The sequence below is a fragment of the Drosophila mauritiana genome, chromosome 3L (genome assembly GCF_004382145.1).
Source record: "Drosophila mauritiana strain mau12 chromosome 3L, ASM438214v1, whole genome shotgun sequence".
NCBI lineage: Eukaryota > Metazoa > Arthropoda > Insecta > Diptera > Drosophilidae > Drosophila > Drosophila mauritiana.
In genome coordinates, this window is record NC_046669.1 from 18,232,725 (window position 1) to 18,255,787 (window position 23,063).

Consider the following 23,063-nt stretch of genomic DNA (forward strand, 5'->3'; position numbering starts at 1 on the left):
ATGCGAATGCCAATCCGGCAGGCTGAGATGCAGCCGCTAGCAGCAAAGTATGCATCTCGAAATGCATAGAACCGAGGCGCTGGGCTCGACATCCGACATTCGACATTCCACAGAGGCGGGGATCCTCGCCAGCTGGCCCACTCTGACCCCCATTGCCCCATTCTTCCATTCTGTTGGCGGGGTAACGTGGATGGATGCACCTCGCTCTTAGCTCGCCTGCATATTGATTGAATGCAACTGTCATACATGCCAATGCCATAAACAAGCTGCAGATGCAGCTGCAGCTGCAATCGAACTCAACTCGAACTCAAACTGGAACTGAAAGTGGAGCTGCATATGGAAAGATGCGGGGCCATTCTCCTACTTCTCTTCGCAACGCATTTCAAAATTGTATGCAAAAATGCAGAAGCCGTGTCCTGGCATCTCGCTCCAGGCTAAAACTGGGAAATGCCCAGTTATTCATACTCTACACTGTGTATCGGGCATAATTGCTTATGTAATGCGCAGAAATAATTTCTAGTTATATTTCTAGTTATCATATCATATAAGCTAAACTTACCATTTAGGAACTTATTTTTAAAGTTAATGCAAGTGTTTTACAATCTGCAAATTGTGCTGTAGTAAGCAAATACATTTTATTAAACTTTATGCACACATTTCAGAAGGATATTTCCACAGCAATGCGAATCCTTCGATTCTAAAGATTTTGTGCCATCCCAGTCAATACCTTGCTACTCAATAAAGGCATACTCTACCGATTTGCATATGTGTAAGTGGAGATAGCTTTACCGTTGGGAATGCATACATATGTCTAGATATTTGTTGCTACGATTGTGAAATATGGCATAGCCAAAATGCTTAGCGTTGCGTGGCGAGGTCGAACCAGAAGGCACAACGCGAACGCTATTTTCAGCTGCCGATAAGACTCCGCCCCTCTGTTTGCATGTGTATGTAGGCACACTGAAAATAATTACAAATACTTTGAAAATCTTAAAAAATTAATTCAGAAACAAACCAAATCTAACATAAGGGGGATCTGAAAATGAAAGGAATTTCTTTTTATTGAAATGGAACCTTGAATGCAAATTAAAGTAAAACGTTGTATTTTGTATCTAAAAGTGCTTAAATATATAAATAATAATAATATAATATATATTATATAACAAATAATTCGATTAGCAAATATTATTACAAAATTGCTTATAACATCATTATATTTTAGTTATCATAGCTTTTATTTCTTTTTGTCTTCAGAACTCTTTTTTTTCTCAGTGTTAAGCGCTACAGATGTATGAATCTGTGTCAAACAATGTAGCTGCAGATGAACTATTCGGCGGTGGAGGCTAAAGGGGGAAAGGGGGTGGGGCAGTGGGTGGAATCGGCATTGGGGAGACAGCAAGTCGAAGCTCAAACGATTTTTGCAAATTATTTGCAAACAGTTGAACTTTTGACGTTGATTTTGGCATGGCACACTGTTATTGTTGTTTGTCTGGTAATTGCAGCGCCGAGGGGTCAGGGGTCAGGGGTTACGGGCTATGGGGGCCATATATGGATTGAGGTTGCACTTGGCAATATGTCAGCAGCTTATCGCTTCATTACGCTGACTTGACAAGGCGCCTGGGTCCTCCGACTTAATGAGAACGCTCCACCGAATGCATTGTCTATCTCTACCGCCCTTGCCCCGCCCCTCTCCCGCTCCATCAACCAACTTATGCATACATGAATACATAGCCTGTCGTCACATTTTTGATTTCCTTGCAAAATTGAATGCGAAAGGCGAGATCAAATCCTTATGCCCTTTGTGGAACTTTTTCGCAAAGCGCAGACAGACTGAATGGATGGAGTACAGCCAGGAGCGAAATGGGTATAGGAGCCCGCCTCGTCTGAGTAGTTCGTCATATTAATTTTTGATAAAAGCGAGAAGCTGCGGGAGGAAGTCGGGATGTGTCTGCAATCCGAGGCAAGTGCTGCGACAAACGGTGGCAAAGGATTTGTCGGATTGACAGTGGGAAAAGTGGAAATCCGAAGGAAAAGGCAAAGGATGTCCAGGACATGAGTTCTCAACTGCAATCACTCAGTGTGTGCGCCAGGGGAGTCACATCAAAAGATTTCCCCAACCAGAAGCCTTTTCGCTCTGAAATTCAATTAAGCCGAGGCTGAGTGTTTTGTTTTGTTTTGTTTAGTTTTTGGTGGTTTGGTCGTGTGGGAATTCAACATTTCATTTAAAAATGTAAAAGTATTCTCAAGCAAATGGTAAGATTCAATGCATTAAAGAGCTCCGGCAACCTCAACAGGTAATAATTTATTTATTATTTTCCAAGGTAATCATTTTATCAGGTTACCCGTTTTCTTTCTGACCGAAATTCGGATATCCAAAACAAAAATCGAGCAATTAATCAATTTAATAGCCTTTCTCACGCTCCATTCGCGTACCAACCAACATGATCCCAATCATTATTGGCGCAAAAATCAAACTTTTCAGACATTTCCCCTCGAAACCCGAGCATCGGGCAACTTTTTCAACCATTTCCTTTTCAATTAATTTTTATTAAAAACCTTTTCTTTTTGCTGGCGAGCCTTTTCACCTATTCGACGGAGAGGAAATCAATAGCAGACTTTGTTAACCGAACCGTGTAATAAAATTTTTTCCGTGCTATCCACAACAACAGACCAAAAAAAAAAAAACGTAAAAGTAACAGAAATTGGCATATTCATTTTTTACTTAAACTTTATTTAAAAGTTTTTTTCTTCGCCGCTCTGCTTTAATCAAGTTCATTAGGAGCCGGGCAAGCCGATGCTTTGTTTTAATTATGCACCAGACAGGAGACATTAGGAGGATAGACGAAGGGGGGGCAGGAGTTGGAGCCAGTTTTAAGTTTTCCGAAATTAAATTAATTACGCGGGCAAGCAATTAAGAGAACTGTCCGCCGCACAGTCGCCATCCAAAAAGAGAGAGAGAGCAAAGAGAACGATGCGACGGCCAGATAACTTTATAACACGAAGATAATAGTCCTGGGCGCTGAAAGGACATAAAAGAACGCCGGTCTCAGCTAGAGTATAATGAGCCCTCCACTCCAAATTCATTAGGCGAAAAGATTGCAATGCTATGTGCGAGGAATTAGCCGGCATTAAAAGGGTTTCCAAAAAACGGAAAATATTTCGAAAATTAATTGGAGTCTCGGCGGAATTCAGCAATAGCTAATACATTCAGGGGAAAAATAAACTATGCTTTAATTATAATAGTTAACTATTTACTTTTCCTACATGTTCGCAGTAGAATGGTAATAAGCATTAGTCAAGCTATGCAAATTCCAGGCTGAGGGATTTACTTCATGTAACTTGAAGGATTGTGCCACTCCCCCGATGTGGCGGTGCGTTGAAATTAATCCCAGAATTACTGGCATGATCCATTAAACCCCTGTTATCCGCCCCACTTGAACATCCCTCAAAAGCGCATTTTCCCCGGTGTTTGCTGATTTTTAATTCATCAACAAGTTGGGGGGCAGGGCGTGTGGAAATCCTATGCCCACGGCTTTGGATTCCAGCAAGCCGATACATCTTCGTCACAAAGGTGCCTCCATAACGATGGAACTTCTGGGGGAGCTGCGAGGGGCTTCCTCGCTTGCGCTCCCGGCGAAGAAGAAGGGCAAGGGGAAGGGGAATGCATTAAGGGATATGCCTACGTTGGGTAGAATTTGTGTCCTCGGCCGTTTGTGAATGGCCCAAGGTAAATGAACAGCGCGAAGACAAAGCGTCAGGGCCAAACAAAGGCAAACTACAGCAGATGGATGAGATGAGGATGAGAATACGGAAAAGGGAATCGGTGGGGAGCAAAAAGGGCGACCAGACCATGGCACGTCTGCCAGTGCAACAATCCGACGAAGGACATGTCAATTTTCATTACAAACAAAAAGCTAAAAGGCTCCCCCTCATGCGAGCCAAAAGTTCCTTGCCATGATTAAGGTGCCTTAAAAAGGATATAGCTCCGAACTACGCCCCCTCCTGGCGCCAAAAAGTGGCCCATAAGTCATTCCCACAAATCGGAAAATCTCTGCGCCGCCGGCTGCCGTGGCATTAGTCTATGGATGGAAATGTGGATGGAAATGGGAATGAGAAAGCCAATGTGACGCGGGTAGTGCTGGCTTCACGCCTCAATGCCTGCCCGAAATGGACGACAGATGGCGCTGCCCGGACACTAGGCGTATGCGTGATATTTGCATAGGCTTTATGCTAGGCGAATTGGTGATTAATTAGGGATGTCGGTAGTAAATTAGCGAATGGACTGGAAACTGAAACTAGGAACAGCAGATGAGCAGTCTAGATGAGTAAGTGATCTCTTTGCCATGTAAATTTATTGTGCGATCTGATTGATTCCACTGCTAAAGATAATCTTATTCATATAGTTATTTAAGCTTAAATCGAGTTAAAACTAGTAAACTCATTAGACTTGTTTTTTACTTACGTTTTTCTCTACATCTTTTAATTTAATACTAAAGCCACTTTCTTGTGCTTTCTTAAATAGGAAGAAGATACAGTTAAGCAAATCTAAAATGGGGTAAGCCAAACAAGTTTGAATGTGTGATTCGCCGAAAAAGTGGCTTAAGGCAAAAGTCATGTACCTTTTTGCAAGAACCCACTGATTCGGCAACCTGCACAGGAAAATTAGTCAGCAAAAAGGGAGGGGCAAAGACTAGATCTAAACTCTTGGCCAGTTTTGAAAACAAAAACCGAGCTGCTGACATGGCCACGCCCACATATCCACAGAGGCACCTACGCCCCACTGTTTAACCAACTTCAAAACCGAACTTTGAAGCTACTCAAAGTCAACAACTGCAGGGTCGACCCTCCAGACATACAGCAGATGGAGCGGTGGCTGCGAAGGACGAGGGGCCTGTCACATGGATTGTCAACAAAATGCAACAAATTGGCAAAAAACTTTTTTCGTATGACCAGCTAAATTAAAACCCCAAGCAAATACGAGGACATCCCCTCGCACACAACAACCAGAGCAAAGGAAAAAGTGACCAACTGCCGAAAGCTACAAATTCTCAGGGCGCAACGAAAAACATCACAGTAAAAGGATAACAAATATGCAAGCGCTCGGGATTTTATGCAATGCAATAGAAAATAAACAAAGAGCGGAGAAAAAATATTTCGCAAAAAAAAATACCTGCTCTAACCTGGCAAACAAATTTTATTCAATTTTTTGTTTATCTAATGGCAGGGTAAAAATGCAAACAAGGGCTGCTCCGCAAAAATACGGCAAAGCTGCAGGCGGACAAAAAGTTCTACTGATTAGATGGTGGGATACCATGTAAACCCTATATAAACGACAATTGGATTATTTAGATATAAGTGGTATTTTCGAAACTGTGTCTCTATGTACTTTAAATATTATTTATATATATACAAACATGGCAGATATAAATATAGTACTGTAACTTGCAATTAAAGTACTCAAATTTTTTATAATAGAATTCAAATTTAGAATTAATACATTTCAAGACTGGTATAAATAACACTTTAATTTCCTATATTATTGATTTAGGAACGCTATTTTTTTTCAAAATCCAACATGTGCTACTCGACTAGATGGGTAAAAATGCCTGCACTTGTCGCATCCATTGAGTTCTTTTCAGTTTTCCACTGCAGCAACATTTCTGGAAACGAGGGCGCAGATTTATTTGATTATTGATTGTGGGCAGGTATCGTTTCGATGGTTCGTCCTTTTGGGTGGCCAGTGGGTAAACTGGGCGCAGAATAAGGATAACCAAACTGTCGTCGACGGCGCAATAGCAAAACTACACTGATGGCACTTAAAGCGCGGCAGGCAAATTGTTTATATGATGGATATGTATGCTCTCCGGCGCACACACACACATACACACGCACAGTTGTACACAACTCCATTTATAGCGCACGATTGCCCAGCAACACAAAATGGGTTGTTATAAATTCCAGCTGAAATAAAAACTCAACTAAATGCCAAACACATGCTGCACAATTGGATGCGTTAGAAAAAACAAACAACTTGGAATAGAATACGAGTTGGTTTCTTGGGGACTTAAGTTCAAGTTGAATCTACATACGAATGTTATTTAGTTAATAGAGTTGTTCTTTAAAAAGATGAAAACTTAAAATGACTATATGTATCACGTTCAAAAATCGAGAGTGTGCTGAATATTAACGCACTTTCGAAGATCACGTTTCAAAAAGGCATACGAGCAATTTTAATTCATGATTGCTAAAATTCGATATATGGTAGATAGAATCTTTTAATGATTTTTTTTAATAAATCCTTGCTTAAACGAAAGTTTGAAAACCATCTTCCAGCATTGGTCGGCACTGTAATTAAACTCCTGGCCGGATAAGCCGCAATCGAAACAGAACTTGCCCAATTTCCCTTTATCCTTTTCACTTTATATATTGTATATGCGTTTTCATTTTCATTTCCATGGGAATGGGAACGGCAACAAACTGCTGACCAAATCAATTTCGCAATGCAAAATGAAAATGTTACAAGGGATTTTCGGGGATCGATGCGGACGGACTGCGGAAATTTGTTGCCGTTGCTTAGATGCCCGTAAAATTGCATGCGGAAAAGCAGCACAAACATTACGTACCCGGATTGCGAGCGAAAAAACTACGACTACGACGGGGTTTTCCAAAAGGTGCAGCGTTGTTGCGCTGCAAATTCTGCCAGCGTTTGAGCGCATATTAGAGGCCATTGAAATGGACGTGGGTGTGGATGGGTGCACGTGTACGTGCCACAAAATGGGGAGATTCCGCCAGAAAGCACGAATTTCGCAGCAGTTGCAGTCCAGATCCCGAAAAGGGATCAACAGGTGCGGAATCCGAGTGGGAGAATCCAGCTGGCGAGCATGTGCATCCATCTAGCTTGGCAAAGGTGGTAATTTCAATTGAAAGCAATTTATAGATTCCCTTATTGCATCCTTTGTGGGAAATTCGAGACTTTTGATGGCTGAAGCTCCATCGGGAAAAAAGGGCAATCACAATGGGTTTTACAATTTATATTAGCGGTTAGCTAGTATTAATTGAAATTAAAGCTAATTTCAATAAAATATATAAATAATATATATAGGTATATAATATTACATTCGTTTGGTTTACTAACAAGATTTGTATTCGTATTTCTGCTATGTGGTCTAATTTGAAATGTATTCCGTAAATTAACTACCACTTATTCATAATTCATCACTCAAAATACAAACTGAAAAGTCATATTTATTAACTCTTTATGTAAATTACACTCATTGTTGTTGGCCAGTGAAAAACCAAGCGAGTCGATTAAGATTTCCGCGCTATTGGCAATTATTTAAGCCCGCAAGCAACTAGTCGAAATGCGATACAGAAATTATGCACATTTAACCCGTAATACGCAACTGTATCTGTTCGAAAGCCACTCAAAGGATCTGGCGGCATGCGATGTCCTTTGTCTATTGTCCTTGTTAAATCATCACAAGCGCAATTATAATTAAGGACACAAAATGGCACAACAATAGTGGCAACAAAAACCCTTCCACAGCACTTTCCCATCAATAATGCTCACTCTTATGCATCCGTACGGCAAAATAATAATAATATCACATAATAAACTATTAAATCGGAAAATATGGGTAAGGGAGGGGCTGCGGGGCTGGATGCATGTGTAAACAAATTGCAATTGTTTTATCAAGCATGCTTTTGTCCTTTGCCATGACAACAGAAGGGGAAAACAAAGTTCGATGACCAGCAAATGCTCTATTTATTTATACAAAATTTAAGAGCTATTTCAACTTTTAGGAACATTTATTTAACAGTTTGGATAATGGGAAAATGGTTTGCATTTGATTGCATAATCAATGCAATACGTATATAAATCCACTGGCAAACCATTATTTTTGTTGCTGATCCTCATGCTACACAAATTCACAGCTTTGATTCTAATCTAAAATTGATTATTCAAATGCACTCCCAAATATCTAACAAGTGGCATCGGATTATATAGAAATGGCAAACCCCTTAAAATTATCATAATAGCCCACTTTCCTAAGCGCATTAAACAATAACGAGTGGCAAATGGGAAATTGTGTAAAATTGCAACAGTAAGCACAGCATAATATGAAAAGCATTGATTTGGCGATAGATAACTACGGTGCACTGATTTATATGTATATATATAGTTTATATATGTAAAATGCTGAGGTACTTCGCAAGGTATATACATATAAAGACGTATGTATGTATGTGGGCCTTGCGATGTGACTGTTGAATGCATTAGCAATTTCTATGGCTCGAATGCGAGGCTCCCAGGGAAATGGGAACTCGGGTGCAACAGTTCAAAGTGTTGACAGTAGATGCGTGCATTCTGCATGTGTGTGTGTGTGAGTATGTGCGTATGTGTGTGAAGTTTGTAAGCCAACCAGGTGAAATCCTACCCAGGACCACCCTGTTTGCCTGCTGGCAGCTTGAAATGATAAATATGCAATCGAGGCAAAGGTGAACAATTTTTATATGCATTTCCCTCCCCACTTCCCCACTTCTGTCAGGCATTTTTCTTGGCAATTTTATGCAAAAACAATTTATTACGAAGCTGCAGAAGCCCAGATCTAAGCCGGGGCATAAAAGTATTGTTTCCTATGGCTGCAGCTTCTGTTCCTGCCCCAGCTGCACTTATCGCCCCATGCGATGCCATTTTGTAGCCCACAAAGCAGCGGTACGAAACGTATCTACACTGGGAAAAATTGTTCACATCAATGTTGTAAATGCAAACATTTTAAATAGCCCAAATAAATAGTGAAAAATCTTATCTTACGCTGTCAAAAATATTTTTCAGCAAATTGTTAAAAAATGAGGCAGTTTGTTTTTCATTTTATTGTGACATTTTGGTTATTCATCTCTGTAATTTCTATGCTTCATTTCAACCTAAAAGCTCTTAAAGTTTTCGAAATCTCGACATACGGACGCACATATACGGACGGACAGACAAACGGACAGATAGAAAACCTTTTCTCTAATTGTTATAAAATATGTTATAAATCTAGTATCAAGTCTTAAATCAAAAGACTGCAATTTCCCCCGGTGCATTGAATGTGAAGATATGCGATTGCATTTGGATATGCTTAAATTATTACATTTCGCCTTTTGCTATATGCCTTTATCGTCGAAGATTGATTGCGTTTGCCAAGTGTTTGAAAGGATACGAGCTATGGGAAGCAATTTCACTTGGCTCACATGACAACAGGCGCAATATTCAAACCCAGAACAGCCGCAATGTTTCTCAATCTCTTTGATTGAAGAGCTTCTGTACAATCGAGGAATTATGGGCCGAAAATAATGGAATGTAGTTGGGGTGAAAATATTATGGTTGCCATTTCAATTATGTAATTAATGTAATGGAATTGCAAATCTTAATGCACAGATAAGCAATTATAATGGCAAATTATTCCCTCTTCAAATAAGTTAATAGGATAAATGGTAGTTTAAATGCATTGAAATGCATTCTATAATAAGAATGCTGAGCAGGTCATATTTAATTGAATGCATTTCCTTTTGAAAGCGAAAGCTTGCAGTTTTGCCAGTGGAACAAAGTAATTAAATAAAAACAAGAGAACACAATTAGGTCGTTTTACTTGATATTTAAAATAAATAAATATATATTTATTTTAGAAGTATTAAATTTATGATGAATTTCCATAGATTACATACTTTTAAGAGCTGATAAACGACTTGTGGCACTTGCAACCGCACTGAAGTTGGCCAACTCATCGCCGCCGACACGCCGCCACTTGATCTGAGATTGTTCTTTGGCCAAATCCTCGGAAAGCCTCATCTAGCAAAGCCTTAAGCTTCGCACAGCTCTTCGCCAGCCGCTTCAATAAAGCGCTTGGACGGGAAAAACAAAACTTTCCCACGAGCCAAGCATTTGAGAGCGGGGATTCCGTGCGAAAAGCGGACTCTTTGCGGAGCAAAGTTGACGGCTTTGCTGGCCGTGGAGAGGAGGAGCTGCATTCTCTGGACCAGGCTGTGTGTCCTGCGTGCGTGTGGTGTGTACACTTGGCATTAACATAATTCATATTTTGTATGTATTTGCATAATAATAAAGCTGCTGATGTGCCAGAATCAGGAGCGGAATCCGCACAGAAGCGTCTTTTCTGCTCTGGCCTTTTGGCTGCCACGTCCAGTGTGTATTCCCAGTCTGCTGCCCTCCAACTTCCCGCCACCCACGTCGTGCACCACCACCCACTGCCCACGCTGCTGTTGACAAATGGAATACAATCGACCACACCCACAACAGCACCACCGCCCCTTTCTTATGGAAAATCCAGCTAGTGTTGGCAATCGCCTCAATTTTTGAAAATAATAATATCAACATTTCTAACTTGCAACCTTTTCTATCTACCTATGATAATTTCAATTTTATTTACTAGTTTCTTTTAATTTTTTTTATTGATTTAAAGCCCAATTTCCTTTAAGCCCGATTAATATCTAACGAATACAGTTTTAAATTTAAATTTTAAACAAGTCTATTAAGGAATGTCGGCTCCACATGTTGCTAAAAATACAAATTGCCATCCCTGTCAGCTGTAGAGATTTGAACAAGAAAGAAACAGACACACATGAGCTTTCTCCTAAGAAGTGGGCGGCTGTGGGCGTACTTAGGGGGAGTGGCACCCCGCCCGCATAAATGCATGAATACTTATGGTTAGTTCCCAAGCGCATCACAAACTACTGCTGTTGGACTTTCTGGTGGGCGGTCGCAGGCGGAATTGTCATGTTTCCCGCTTGTATTGCACTGACATCTGGGGGACATAATTCGTTGACACACTCACACACATACACACACAACACATTGGAGCACACACACACACACACAACACATTGGAGCACACACAATGCCAAGAACAACATTTATTTGTGCGCTTGTGTCTTTTATATATAAATTGTGAACGGACTTTGCTGGTCGGTTTTCCTTTTTTCCGGTTTGCTTGTGTCGAAAGTGCACTAAATGCGTTTAATACAAAAAGCTTCAAAGAGAAATTGCTAAGAACTCGGAATGCAAACACAAGTTCAAGTGCATTTATCGTTTTAAGCTGTTTTCATAACCCATACAAAAAAGTGGAATATTCGGCAGCATAACTATAAAGGACGATTCAGCTGTCCTGGTCAAGAACCAATCATACACAAAATGTAGCCAAACAAATGCTAAGGTTTTAATTTCAGCACATCACTAAAAGGTTTTCCCTTTTTGCACTCGAATGCACGAAAATGATTGCTACAAACATCCTGTGAAATCCTTCAGCTCCATATGCCTTAAAACATGATATAACACAAAACAGGCGAGCATTACCCATAGATTAGATATAATAATATTCAATATTATTACATAAATGGTATATATTTATATTTATTTTGAATATAGCTCGACAATCAATGATTTGCTTGCCATGGAAACCCATTGAACACGCTTAAAAGCCTTCTGCAAATGAAAATGACTAAAGAAAAACAAACAGTCACGTGTACTCCGCCAACCGGGCCCCAATAATTTATTAATTTTTCCCACGTGTATTCAGCCCCCACCCCCTTTACCTGATTTCCCTGTATACCGATTGCACGTGTCCTGGGTGGCGGGGGCTTCCTGATTCCCCTGCTCGACGAAGCGTTAAAATGCCACCATTAAAAATCAATGTTTAAAGATTTATGAGCTCGACAAAGTGTTAATTACCAGGTAAGAGCAAGGTTAAGGCAAAAGTCAAGGGAGAAGCAAAAGCAGAGGCTGAGCCCAAAAAGAGAAAGGAAAAGTCCTTGCACGAAGGCGTGTACTCAAAAACATAAGAGCGAATAAGCCGAAAAGCTACCAACTTGACCTTTAGCCTTACTTATTGTTTATTCAGCCTTTTGCGTATCTGTTTGCGGGAAAGTGGAAAAATAAATTGAAACATTTTCGTCGCTGCACACGTATAGTTTTTCATCCAAAAGCTATTAATATTCATCAATTATTCAGTAATTGCTGGTTGATACATGAGGAGTACATTTAAACGGGTCAGCTCAAACGAAAACTGTTTGGGTTCAAATAGAACTAATAAAAACTAGATACATAATTAAACACATTGATTGATGTGACAGGGCTTAGAAGGTCAATCATATTCAAAATGTTAAAGGATTTTAAACGAATGACATGCACTTAAATACACAAAAGCTGAAACGTTAGATAAATACAATATACAAACAATTTGTGTTCTCATTGGCTATGATTTAATGCGAAATACCTAATTAAGAAACATCCACAAAATTAGTAATAAAACTCTGTTTAAAAGTAATATGCCTAATGAAGAGCTAGACGTGGAAATGAAATAAAAGTCTTGGCCCCTGTTGGAGCCTAAAATATATCTTCTAATCCACTTTTAAAAACCGCCCCAAGGTGAAAATAAAAACATAAATGTATAATGTAAGAATCTCCTTTTACAATAGAATACCCGTAGCAGTCCAGCGAAAACCCGTGAAAAACTTTACTTTTAATCAGACCAAAACAAAAGGAGCGAAAATAAAAGCAAACAAAATAGCTGGAAAAACCGGCGTCAGGATGCCAGGACACCAGAGAACAAAAATAACGATACAGAATGGGAAGCCGAAAAGTAACAGAAAATGGGGAAAGACGAGCGCTCATAATTCCACGGCCAAAAGGAAAATTCAACGACAGCGGCAAGGAGTGAAATAGGAAAATCAACAACCGAAATACGTAAAAAGATGCCAGGCAGCAGTTTTCCGTTACTTTTACTGCCGGCGTTTCTGTTTGTTTCTATTTTCATGCACATTTTTTTGTTGTATTTTTACTCTATTTTCATTTTTGTAGTTCACCCACATAAGCTGCGAGGGACACGTGAGGTTTCCCAGAGACAAAAGTAAGAAATATGTGGGCATAATATACATATTGTAGATATATGTATGTGTGTGTGTGCGCCCACGCCCGCCTGTCTGTGCGTGTGAAGGACGAACGAAGCGCCTCAAAATATGCTTCAACTACTAAAGAAGCCATAAAGCAACAGCCATCAGTCAGCAGTCAAACGGGCCCCGCCCACAATTTTTATAATTTTTTCGATATTTTTTCCTATTATTATTAGACCTGTAAATTTCTATTCCCCATTCCCCATTATTCCCCATTATCTATCGATATCCCAGAAAAATTATGAAAATTCGAGTTCGCACTAGCTGAGTAACGGGTATCTGATAGTCGGCGAACTCGACTATAGCATTCTCTCTTGTTTTTGTTGTGTTAATATATCCATTTCTGAACTGGGAACACATTTTCCAGGACGCGGATCGAACCGGGCTCGATTCCAACCAAGAGGTTGTACGCTCCGTTCGAGTTGCAGGGGAAAGTTTAAGATGCGATGGGCATGTTAAAAAGTCGGTTGTAAGGGAGCGGGCTGCCTAGGATAAAGGATTTCATCGATTCCCCTCTATGCTAACATTAAGTCCTACAAAGTATTTAAATATATATTTGGTAAATACACAATTATATAAGTCTTAAGTTTATATTATATCTTTATTTATATTTATTTTTAAACCTTACTGTAAACAAGAGTTATTTAATGTAATTACAAATAAAAGTGCAAAATTAGATATATAACATAATAATATAAATAAAAATAAGAAAACTAGTGGACATGCACAGTTCTTTAGATTGTGTGTTAAAATTGTGGTACTGGACAAGTAACAACATTTTTTCAAGCTTCTTGCATAAACAATAATTTTTTAAAAACAATCGTTTCTACATGCATGTTGGCGTATAAATTACATCTCTCTACGTCAATTTGTTTTATATCAGTAAGCAATTGTTCGTGATACCAAAAATTCCCTTTTACGATAAGATGGAAACTCAAAAACGTCGGTGTTTCTGGAAGTATACTTTTATGGTATAGAACTTGGCTTTTATGGAAACGAAGAATCAAAAATTAGTGGTAATATTTATGATAAAACATAAAACTGTTGATGGGAATTGTCCTTTATGGAAAAGGAAAATATTCCTTTCGTGCAAATATGTACTTTACTCACGTAAGGTATAAAACAAATGTATGTACCTGACAAACGCGTAAAATGTAAAATAATGATTCCTTGTCTTTCAAACGCTATTTAGATTTAGAGCTCAACAAATAATAGAAATGGCAAAAATGGCTTATTGAGCCCATATAAATCGTTAAAGGATATACCAGTTGTATTATTGACCAATTGAAATAGTTAAATTAAAGAATAGCCCACACTGAAGATTATTACTTAAATTTTGTAAAAATCTATCACCTTAAGGACGCAGATCTTCGTAAAATACTATCGTTAATCCTTCAGGGTAATAAAAGTGAGTTTGTTAATTCTTTTTTTTTCGATTTATTTGAGAAAGCTGCTGTACTTGCCAGACCTGATGTCTACCTGCTAGCGTTTAAGATTCGGTCAATAGCACCTGGTTCAGATATGTACCGACACCTGCTCATTCTTGCTACCTAGGGTATTTTGCAATCTCAACTTATATATAAAATCATCCGATCGACTCACCCATCATCAGAAAGTTTTCTAGCATGGCCCGTCGAACACAATCGCGCTATATCTTTGACATCGAGGATAACTTCCGAGTGTTTCGCCATCAGTTTTTCGTCAACGGTGCAAGGCGGGCGGATTGCACCTCCTGCGAAAGTCGAGTGCCAGTCAGCGAACCATACCATCATCACTGGCGAAATGATATCGAGAACAATAGAAGCCATTGCATCCAAATCGGTTCGGAGGAAAAGGATATCCTGAAGAGGATCGAGGACCAGGCCATCGAAGAGTTTATCCTGTGTGATGGAAGCATTGCGGCCAGGACCAACGACTTTCTTCTGGATGCTGGGATGGATGCAGTTCCTCAACTGCTGCGATTTTTAAGTTTCGGTACCGAAAAATTGGAAGCCACAGTTGGATTCTACGTGGATGTGAAGAAGGAGCGAATGTACTACGAAAGCAGTCCGTTAAATATCGAAAACCATTTTGATATTGGTGAGGCGGTGGATATGATATTCTCAATGCTGCTGGAGAAGATCAGCAACTATGTGCTGCTCCATCAGAAGGTTCCACTGGAGGCGTGTGTAATCAGAAGAATGAAGGTGACGGTCAAGAGATTTTGCGTCTCGCCCAAAAGCAATTCTCTCAAACTGCCTTTGCAGTACCGAGTAAAAAACGCAACAGAAGTCATTGAAAATGGAAGTAGTAAACATTCCTCCGATTTAGCTCAACTTTCTGAAACTTATATAAATCGAAAGGACCGAAATCAACATATTCCGGCTAATCTAAAAATAAACCTGTACACTTTTCGGGTCTGCAGCACCTCCAAGGAATTATATGCAGTGCCATATCTGCTCCGTGGCGATGATGTCGAAAACACGCCCACCTTCATCATTCAAACGGACGTAGTTGGTGACTTTCGGGGCTTACTTGAGATCCGAAATATTAGAAAGTTCCTGCGAGTGGATACCCATGATCGGGTATTCGAGTGCCGCCAGTGCCAATCCCACTTTGTGGACCGGGTGCACCTGGCCCTCCACAAGCAGATCGCCTGTGGCAGGAACTTTATGGTGTGGTACATGGACAAGGACGCCATCGAGTTGCACGAGAATTGCTTGCCTCTGCCAAAGGAGTACTTCAAATATGAGTGGGTCGGATTGGCAAGAAAGCGAATTTAGAGTACTATTAGATAATAATTCGAGATAGAACTTAATAAATTAATTAAATAGCACAAAATTTTTTGAAGTGTGGTTACAAAATTCTGGTTTAATGGATAATTATTCTTTTTCAAAAATTATTTTCGAAATTGTTAGTATATTGCAGTCACTACAACTTTTTGGTATATTTATATTTTTAAAGGCCTACCTCTCGTGTTCTGGTCACACTATTATCCGGCCGATTTGTTTTGTTTATGTGCAGAACGTGAAAAGAAATGAATCCTCTGGACAAAATACACGCTCTGGATGAGATCGAAAAGGAGATAATCCTCTGCATGCAAAGTGCAGGTGGGACGCGACTTGCCTGTGATTAAATAGTGGTTAACATGTGCGATCTTTCTAGGACAAGCCTTGCAGGAGTTGGGGAAGGAAAAGTCCTCCCAGAAAAATGCGGAGACCCAGTCGCAGCAGTTCCTCAAGAGCCTCTCCAGCGTAGAATCGAAGCTTTCCGAGCAGATCAACTACTTGACCCAGGTGTCCACGGGTCAGCCGCACGAGGGTTCCGGCTATGCATCCGCCAAGGTGCTCCAAATGGCTTGGCATCGCATTCAGCACGCTAGGTCCAGAGTGCGGGAACTTGAGGAAACCAAGGCCAAGCACTCACATGCTGCCCGTCAGCAGTTGAAGCGTCAGCAGGAACATGCCGCCGCCCAGCAACAGCAGCAACAACAACAACAGCAGCAGCAGCAACAACAACAGATGCAACAGGCGGCACAACAGCAGCAACAACAACCCGGAGGAGGAAATGCCGGCAGCGGAGATCATCCCATGGGAGGAGACTCCTCAATGTCAACCAACTAATCTTGCGCTATTTTTAAGGGTAAGGGTTTTAAATTTTTTAGAGTGAATTCCACACAAGCACATTTTGTCAACCAATGCGTGAATCGAAACATAAGTGACAGTCTTTTTTAGAAATACATTTGCATACTACTATTTGTACTTTATTTGCCTATCTTAGAAGCTAAAGTTATAATGCATCCGGTGTTGAATCCACGGATTTATCACAAGTGGTATTCAATGTTACTTGATTTGATTTAGCTTGACCAATGCCAAAGAAATTTCTCTCGCAAACGTGACGCACGCACTGCAGCAGGACATTTCGTTCATGACGTATATCCGATTCTAATAGTTTCGACAACATGGTATTCGGGGTTTGCTTGCGCGCTCTCTTGTAGTTCAAGCCATAAATTCTCTTTGGGGCTGCTCTTTTGGGTGCAGTTTGTGGCTTCGGTTCCAGTGGTTCCGGAGGTGGTTTGACTGGATCTGACGCTGTTATAGTTTCGGTCACTCGCTGGAATGGCTCTTCATCGGGTGCTTCGTCAGAGGAGCCGACTTCCTTGGCAGGCTCTGAGTTAGATGGAGTTATTTCACTAATGTTGCTTATTTCTTGCGGCACTTGGTCTGATGATGTCACTCCCAACATTGGTGTAGAGTCTTCACAGGTTTGAGGATTTTCAAGGGAGGTAGGTGTATTTGAAGCCGCAATGGCTGGACCCATTTCGGTGATTTCAGATGGCACACTTTGGGAGCTCTCTACTTGTGCTGGGACTTGCTTACTGCAGGCTGCTGTATTCTGATCGTCACTCTCAGTTTCTTCTTCGCTATCTTCTTCGTCACTATCTGAACCGTACATTCCAAGAAAGCCAGACAAAGCATTATCCTTCTTTTGAACTTTTGCCTTAAAGTGCTGGTAGTCCGGCATTTGTCCAGTTCCTCCAAATTTAGCATTTCCCAGGGAGCACAGAGTAACTTCCTCTTCTTTTTTATCTTCATCAGTTTCTTTCTGCTTCGAAGCTGAGTTTGCTTTATCATTAGATTTGTTTGCACTGCCCACTTGTTTTTTCTTCTTTTCGTTGGCTTTCCCTTTGGCACATCTCTTTTTCTTGTTTTTAGGATCGAATCGAACTTTGTGATCTCCCTGTGGTCGCGTCCTTTGGCGATCTTCCCGGTTTCCGAAGCGAGATTTCGAAGCCTCCAGGCGCTCTCCGCGTTTAATTCGCTGTTCCTTGGCTAATCTAGCCAGCTCAACATTTGCCGCGGTGGGAAATCTACAGTTTGAACAGCTTATTGTAAAGAAAAAAAGAAATTGCTACTAATTTACTTACTTTTTCCTTCGTTCTGCCCTCCAAGCGGCCAATTCTTCCTCGGTCCAAACTTTCTTCACTTTCACGTAGGTTCCTGTGATGTGATTGGCTTCTATGTGACGTTCCAGGATGTTGTGGAGCGCCGCGAAGTCGCAGTCATCGGCAGGGCAGAACTCGTGTTGCTCCAGGTGGAGTTTCATGTCCTTGGAGTTGGCGAGCTCCATGCCACAGGTGTGACAATATTCCGGTCGCGGAGGAGAGTGGTAAACTGGCGGGGATGCTGGCACGCTGACTGGGCTGCTCTGTGTTTTCAATTAAGGAATGTTTAAGGAACAAGGCCGGACTATTGTAGACTCACTTGTTCTTGGTGCAGATATTTTGCTGGTACTGTTGATCCTCGTGCGCCGTACATTGGCGGCGGTTGCTTGGATCGCGGCAGCAGGGTCATCCCGCTGGGGGTCAGGTAAAGGTGATTGGACGTGGTGGATCCATTGGGCTTGCCGAACTTTGGAGACGGCAATACAAACTTCGGCAGAACCTTTTCTTCCATTTCGTCGCGATACAAACGTTAGAAACAATGTGCGCGAATGAGCATAGTGTGACCGAAGCAACCGAATATACCAACATAAGTACTATATATTAAAAGGAATGTGTTTCTTAAAGTAAGATTTATTTTTATTAAAATTGGGGCTATTTTAAAAGAACTTTGCTAAAAATCGGGATTATAATAAATTTAGAAATTTTTTAGTCATTTTTTCTTAACAATATTTATTAGATTAGTTAGTGTAGATTTAAAAATGTAAATTAAAGGTTGTTTTTATATTTGGCAATCTATTGCAAAAAGTGCCGTTGTTCCTGCAACAATCTATCGATAGGCCCACCCACATCGATAGACTAGTATGACCGCACCGCACTGTTCTTGTCGCGACTGGCAAGACAAAAACAATTAGCTGCGAAGTGCAAGTCAATTGAGAGAGCCATCTTAATTGTATTTATTAAGTTTAAGCGTTTAGATTAGTGCGAATACTCAGCGGCCAACGAAATGCAGAGTGTTCTCAACACCGTGAAGGGCACAGCGCTCAATGTGGCCGAATATCTGACGCCCGTTTTGAAGGTAAAAAGTGCCAAATAAACGGAAAACTGACTATCAAAGCGATCAAATGTGTATTTCAATACGTACATATGAAACGAGGGTGTACATATGCATCATGACAAAGAAAACCCGCAAAGATAAGGGTTTTCCTCGCTCAAATATTGATTCCGTTATCCCGTTCCCATTTCCCGAGACTTGTGTTAACGACCCCCGAGAGGCTATAAAACTGGATCCACCGCCAGACTGTCTCCAAACAACAAATAAGGGGCGTCCCAGAATTCTCTGCTCATTTTTGTGCCCTTTTAAGAAATCGGACTACAATAAAGTAACGGTTTAAAGGAAATACTTAAATTTTCGTTAAAATTAAAGAAAAGAAACCAAGTTTAAGAGTCTTTCTGATTATTTATCAATTAAGAATTCTCAATACAACTTTCCACTTTGGTTGCTTTTGAATTGTTGTACAAATATCATTATCTTTTTTGCAGGAATCGAAGTTCCGTGAGACAGGTGTTCTCACTCCGGAGGAATTCGTGGCCGCCGGTGATCACCTGGTGCACCATTGTCCAACTTGGCAGTGGGCCGCCGGCGATGAGACGAAGACAAAACCCTACCTACCAAAGGGTATGTGCTGCGATTTGCCACTAATAACTAGCCAATTGACTCATTAAAATCATTTCGCCCCCACTTAGATAAGCAATTCCTGATAACGCGGAATGTTCCCTGCTATCGTCGCTGCAAGCAGATGGAATACGTCGGCGAGGAAACGCTGGTGGAGGAGGAGTCCGGTGACGGCGGTTGGGTGGAGACTCATCAACTGAACGATGATGGCACCACCCAGCTGGAGGACAAGATCTGCGAACTGACAATGGAGGAGACAAAGGTGAGTGCGGGTGAAGCTTTACCACGATTATCATAATCAAGTACTGCATTTCAGGAAGAAATGCACACTCCAGATAGCGACAAATCTGCGCCGGGCTCTGGGGCCGGGGCTGAAGACGAGGACGACGACGAGGCTATTGACATGGACGATTTCGAGGAGAGCGGCATGCTGGAGCTGGTCGATCCGGCTGTAGCCACTACCATACGCAAGCCGGAGCCGGAAGCAAAGGCTAGCCCAGTGGCAGCCGCATCGGGCGTCGCGGAGGCGAGCGGTGACTCAGTGCTCCACACACGTACCTACGACCTGCACATCAGCTATGATAAGTACTATCAGACGCCGCGACTCTGGGTGGTGGGCTATGATGAGCAGCGCAAGCCACTGACCGTTGAACAGATGTACGAGGATGTCTCGCAGGATCACGCGAAGAAAACTGTCACCATGGAGTCGCATCCGCATCTGCCAGGTCCCAATATGGCCTCTGTGCATCCATGTCGGCATGCGGATATCATGAAGAAGATTATACAGACGGTAGAGGAGGGTGGCGGTCAGCTGGGAGTGCATTTATACTTGATCATATTCCTCAAATTCGTTCAGACCGTCATACCAACCATCGAATACGATTTTACGCAAAACTTCAACATGTCTTAAGACCCGCCATGCTTTTCAATATTGACGCAATAAATATATAACTCATTAAACGCAAGTTTGTGAACTAGTAATTGAATAAAGATTTGGACAAACGCTTACGCCTCTGATTCGTTTTTATAATTACTTTTTATTTCACTTTGCTTTTGTTGTTGTTGGTTGGTTGCATGTTTGAAACATCTCTGAGATGAAATTGTATGTTAACATAATAATAAAGCATATGAAATCAATTGATCAAATATGCATTGTAGTTTTAGGTAGTTTTGTTTCTAGTTAAATGATTTTTTTTTGCATTTTTAACAGTTTTTCAAACTTAAAGTGTGTGTGTTGCTTGCATTTATATTAATCATTTAATGTATAACTGTTAGATCCTTTTTACTTTTATGGGTTTATAGTATATATATAGATTTCTTAATAGTTAAAATCACTTTTCATTTGCAATAACAGGTTCACATCGTAATCAATTTTACAATAAACATACCTAACGCCATTCATACCTGAATAAACATTTATATATCTGTATGTGTATATCGATCCCTCCATCTCTTCCCTTCTTTTAACGTGTTTTCAACAACATGCCGCCAGCGTTACGTTAGACGTCAACAATTTTGCCCTTTACTTATAATCTTTAAATATAACTGATCCACTATCTAGCCAACTCGCATTGCCAACTTTTACATTATTTACCCATATTTTCTTTACTTTTTACACTTTATAATACATATAGAAGTTAGACATACCAGCTAGAGACCTAAATATATATTATATACCTAGGCAAACCTATATAGATGTTGTCGTGCTTTCGTTTTTTGTATTTTTTGTCCCCTACTAATGCGTCTGCCAGAATTTTCTATTATTTTCGTGAATCTTTCTGCTACCTCTGATTTTTTACACCTCATTAAACGTTTGTTTTTATACACGCTGCCTTTAAATTTGAAATGTGTGTGTAATAATTTGTTTCTGTTTACTGAATTTGGAGCTTTAACTTTTTAATTTTATAAGGTACGTTTTGTTTAAGCGCAATGCCTAGGCGAGAATTAAGGCAATGATTAGATCCGAACAAATGAAACGCAAATTTTGAAATTCCGAGAAGATTTGGGGTCATTACGTTAACAAATTCAACAATTTTTGAATCCTTTGCCAGGTAACTTAATATTCGAATTAAAAGTTGACCCATTAATAGATAATCATTAAAAATAGTTTATTTGGTTTGTTTATTCCGATTTTGATTTTTACAATATTCAAGTTCTTCTTTAATTCGATTTCTTTTCCGCCTCATTGCCCAAATTCATGACTAAACATCTTTTACTTTTAGTTTTAAAGTGTTATACAGCTTTTTTAAATTGTTATACTTGGATTTTATCGCTTTCCTTGCACAAAATATATTTTGTATTTTAAATATAAGCTTTACATTTTCTTTGTTGTTGACATTGAAACAATTACATCTTGGTTGAAATTTACAAATAGTTGAAACTTGCTGCTAAATTTAAATATACATGTAAGTATGTATTTTCTATATAGTTTTTAACACGATCCTCATTAATTTATATAATTTCTTGCTCTTCATTATCTTGTTGTAGGTAGTTGTTTGCATTGTTTTCTTACACTTAGATGAAATTACAATTATAATATACACATACATTCATACCATGAACACCTAAATTTGCTTTGTTTTCATTTTCTTTGTATGGATTTTCCAATTTTCTTGTTGCCATTAGATTAGACGCAAATACTATGCAAGACACTTGGCGCAAAAAAATACAAGAATCGATCTTCAAGTGGGAACGATACTAATCTGAAAACTATAGTATAACCAAATTCTAATTAAAAATATGTAGGACGCTAAAAGTACGCCAATTTACATAAAAATATATATAGATTTTTATCCATAAGTATCGTATTCATATAGGTATATAAAAATAAAATTTCTCATGCTTCTTTTGTTTTGTAATGCCTAAAAAAGTGTGTTTCTCCTTGCCGTATTTAAAGTTAAATCCATACATCTACTACATATTCTCGTTTAGGTTCAAGTTTTTTAAAATTGCTTTATCAGGGACTACAAATAAAACACGAATTTATTTAAGACAAATTAATTAATTAGTTAAACGTAAACTAGACCTAACCGTAAACGTAATAATAATTAACATTGAATCAACAAATGTGTGCATGTGTGTGTATAGGTGTGATAGTTGGTGGTGTTGGTGGTAGTAGTGATGATGCATTCCCATATTCATAATACGGAATTCTGCTGTATCCTTCGTTCGCCTTCCATATCCCGGTTGCCCCGAGGGCCTTCCCGCCTTGTTATTTACATTTCATAAATGATTAAGTATTCCGTGTCACGTTCTCCCGACCTCTACCCCTTGCGCTTGGCGTGCAGCATCTCCATGAGCAGCGTTTGGGTGGGCGCACTGCCGGCACAGTGCTTGGTGTACAGGTGATCCTCGCCGCGAGCGGCCATGGCATGGATTTCCGGTAAGATGTTAACTAGCCCTCTGAATTTGTCCTGCAAGTAGCCGAAAGAATCGTGGTTTAGAGTTGATTGTACGCAATTTACAAATGATTTCAAAAGTTAATGGTTTTTAACTCAGACATCCTACACATTAAAACTGAAT

At 40.0% G+C, this 23,063-nt stretch overlaps 5 protein-coding genes across 5 annotated transcripts in view; 3 read left to right on the forward strand and 2 right to left on the reverse strand.

The window, feature by feature from the left end:
• Positions 1-14,548: 14,548 nt before the first annotated feature.
• On the forward strand, positions 14,549-15,862 carry LOC117140826 (protein terminus). Its single transcript, XM_033303933.1, has one exon. The coding sequence runs from the start codon at positions 14,571-14,573 to the stop codon at positions 15,705-15,707; it is 1,137 nt and encodes a 378-aa protein (XP_033159824.1). The 5' UTR covers positions 14,549-14,570; the 3' UTR covers positions 15,708-15,862.
• A 40-nt stretch (positions 15,863-15,902) lies between these two features.
• LOC117140827 (mediator of RNA polymerase II transcription subunit 11) lies at positions 15,903-16,679 on the forward strand. The gene is made up of 2 exons (XM_033303934.1): positions 15,903-16,034; positions 16,090-16,679. Exons 1-2 carry the CDS (start codon positions 15,962-15,964, stop codon positions 16,545-16,547), a joined length of 531 nt encoding a protein of 176 aa, XP_033159825.1. The 5' UTR covers positions 15,903-15,961; the 3' UTR covers positions 16,548-16,679.
• LOC117140825 (nuclear fragile X mental retardation-interacting protein 1) lies at positions 16,662-18,423 on the reverse strand. The gene is made up of 3 exons (XM_033303932.1): positions 18,189-18,423; positions 17,852-18,132; positions 16,662-17,794 (listed from the first exon to the last, which is right to left on the reverse strand). Exons 1-3 carry the CDS (start codon positions 18,378-18,380, stop codon positions 16,714-16,716), a joined length of 1,554 nt encoding a protein of 517 aa, XP_033159823.1. The 5' UTR covers positions 18,381-18,423; the 3' UTR covers positions 16,662-16,713.
• A 318-nt stretch (positions 18,424-18,741) lies between these two features.
• Positions 18,742-20,558, forward strand: LOC117139187 (ubiquitin-like-conjugating enzyme ATG3). The gene is made up of 4 exons (XM_033301354.1): positions 18,742-18,944; positions 19,409-19,544; positions 19,613-19,803; positions 19,858-20,558. Exons 1-4 carry the CDS (start codon positions 18,873-18,875, stop codon positions 20,449-20,451), a joined length of 993 nt encoding a protein of 330 aa, XP_033157245.1. The 5' UTR covers positions 18,742-18,872; the 3' UTR covers positions 20,452-20,558.
• A 1,087-nt stretch (positions 20,559-21,645) lies between these two features.
• LOC117139186 (nuclear hormone receptor FTZ-F1) overlaps positions 21,646-23,063 on the reverse strand; it is a 40,927-nt gene continuing 39,509 nt past the window's right edge. Inside the window, exon 10 of the mRNA XM_033301353.1 lies at positions 21,646-22,954. Within this exon, the coding sequence (XP_033157244.1) occupies positions 22,805-22,954 (150 nt within the window). The 3' untranslated portion in view covers positions 21,646-22,804. The remainder of the gene's footprint in view (positions 22,955-23,063) is intronic.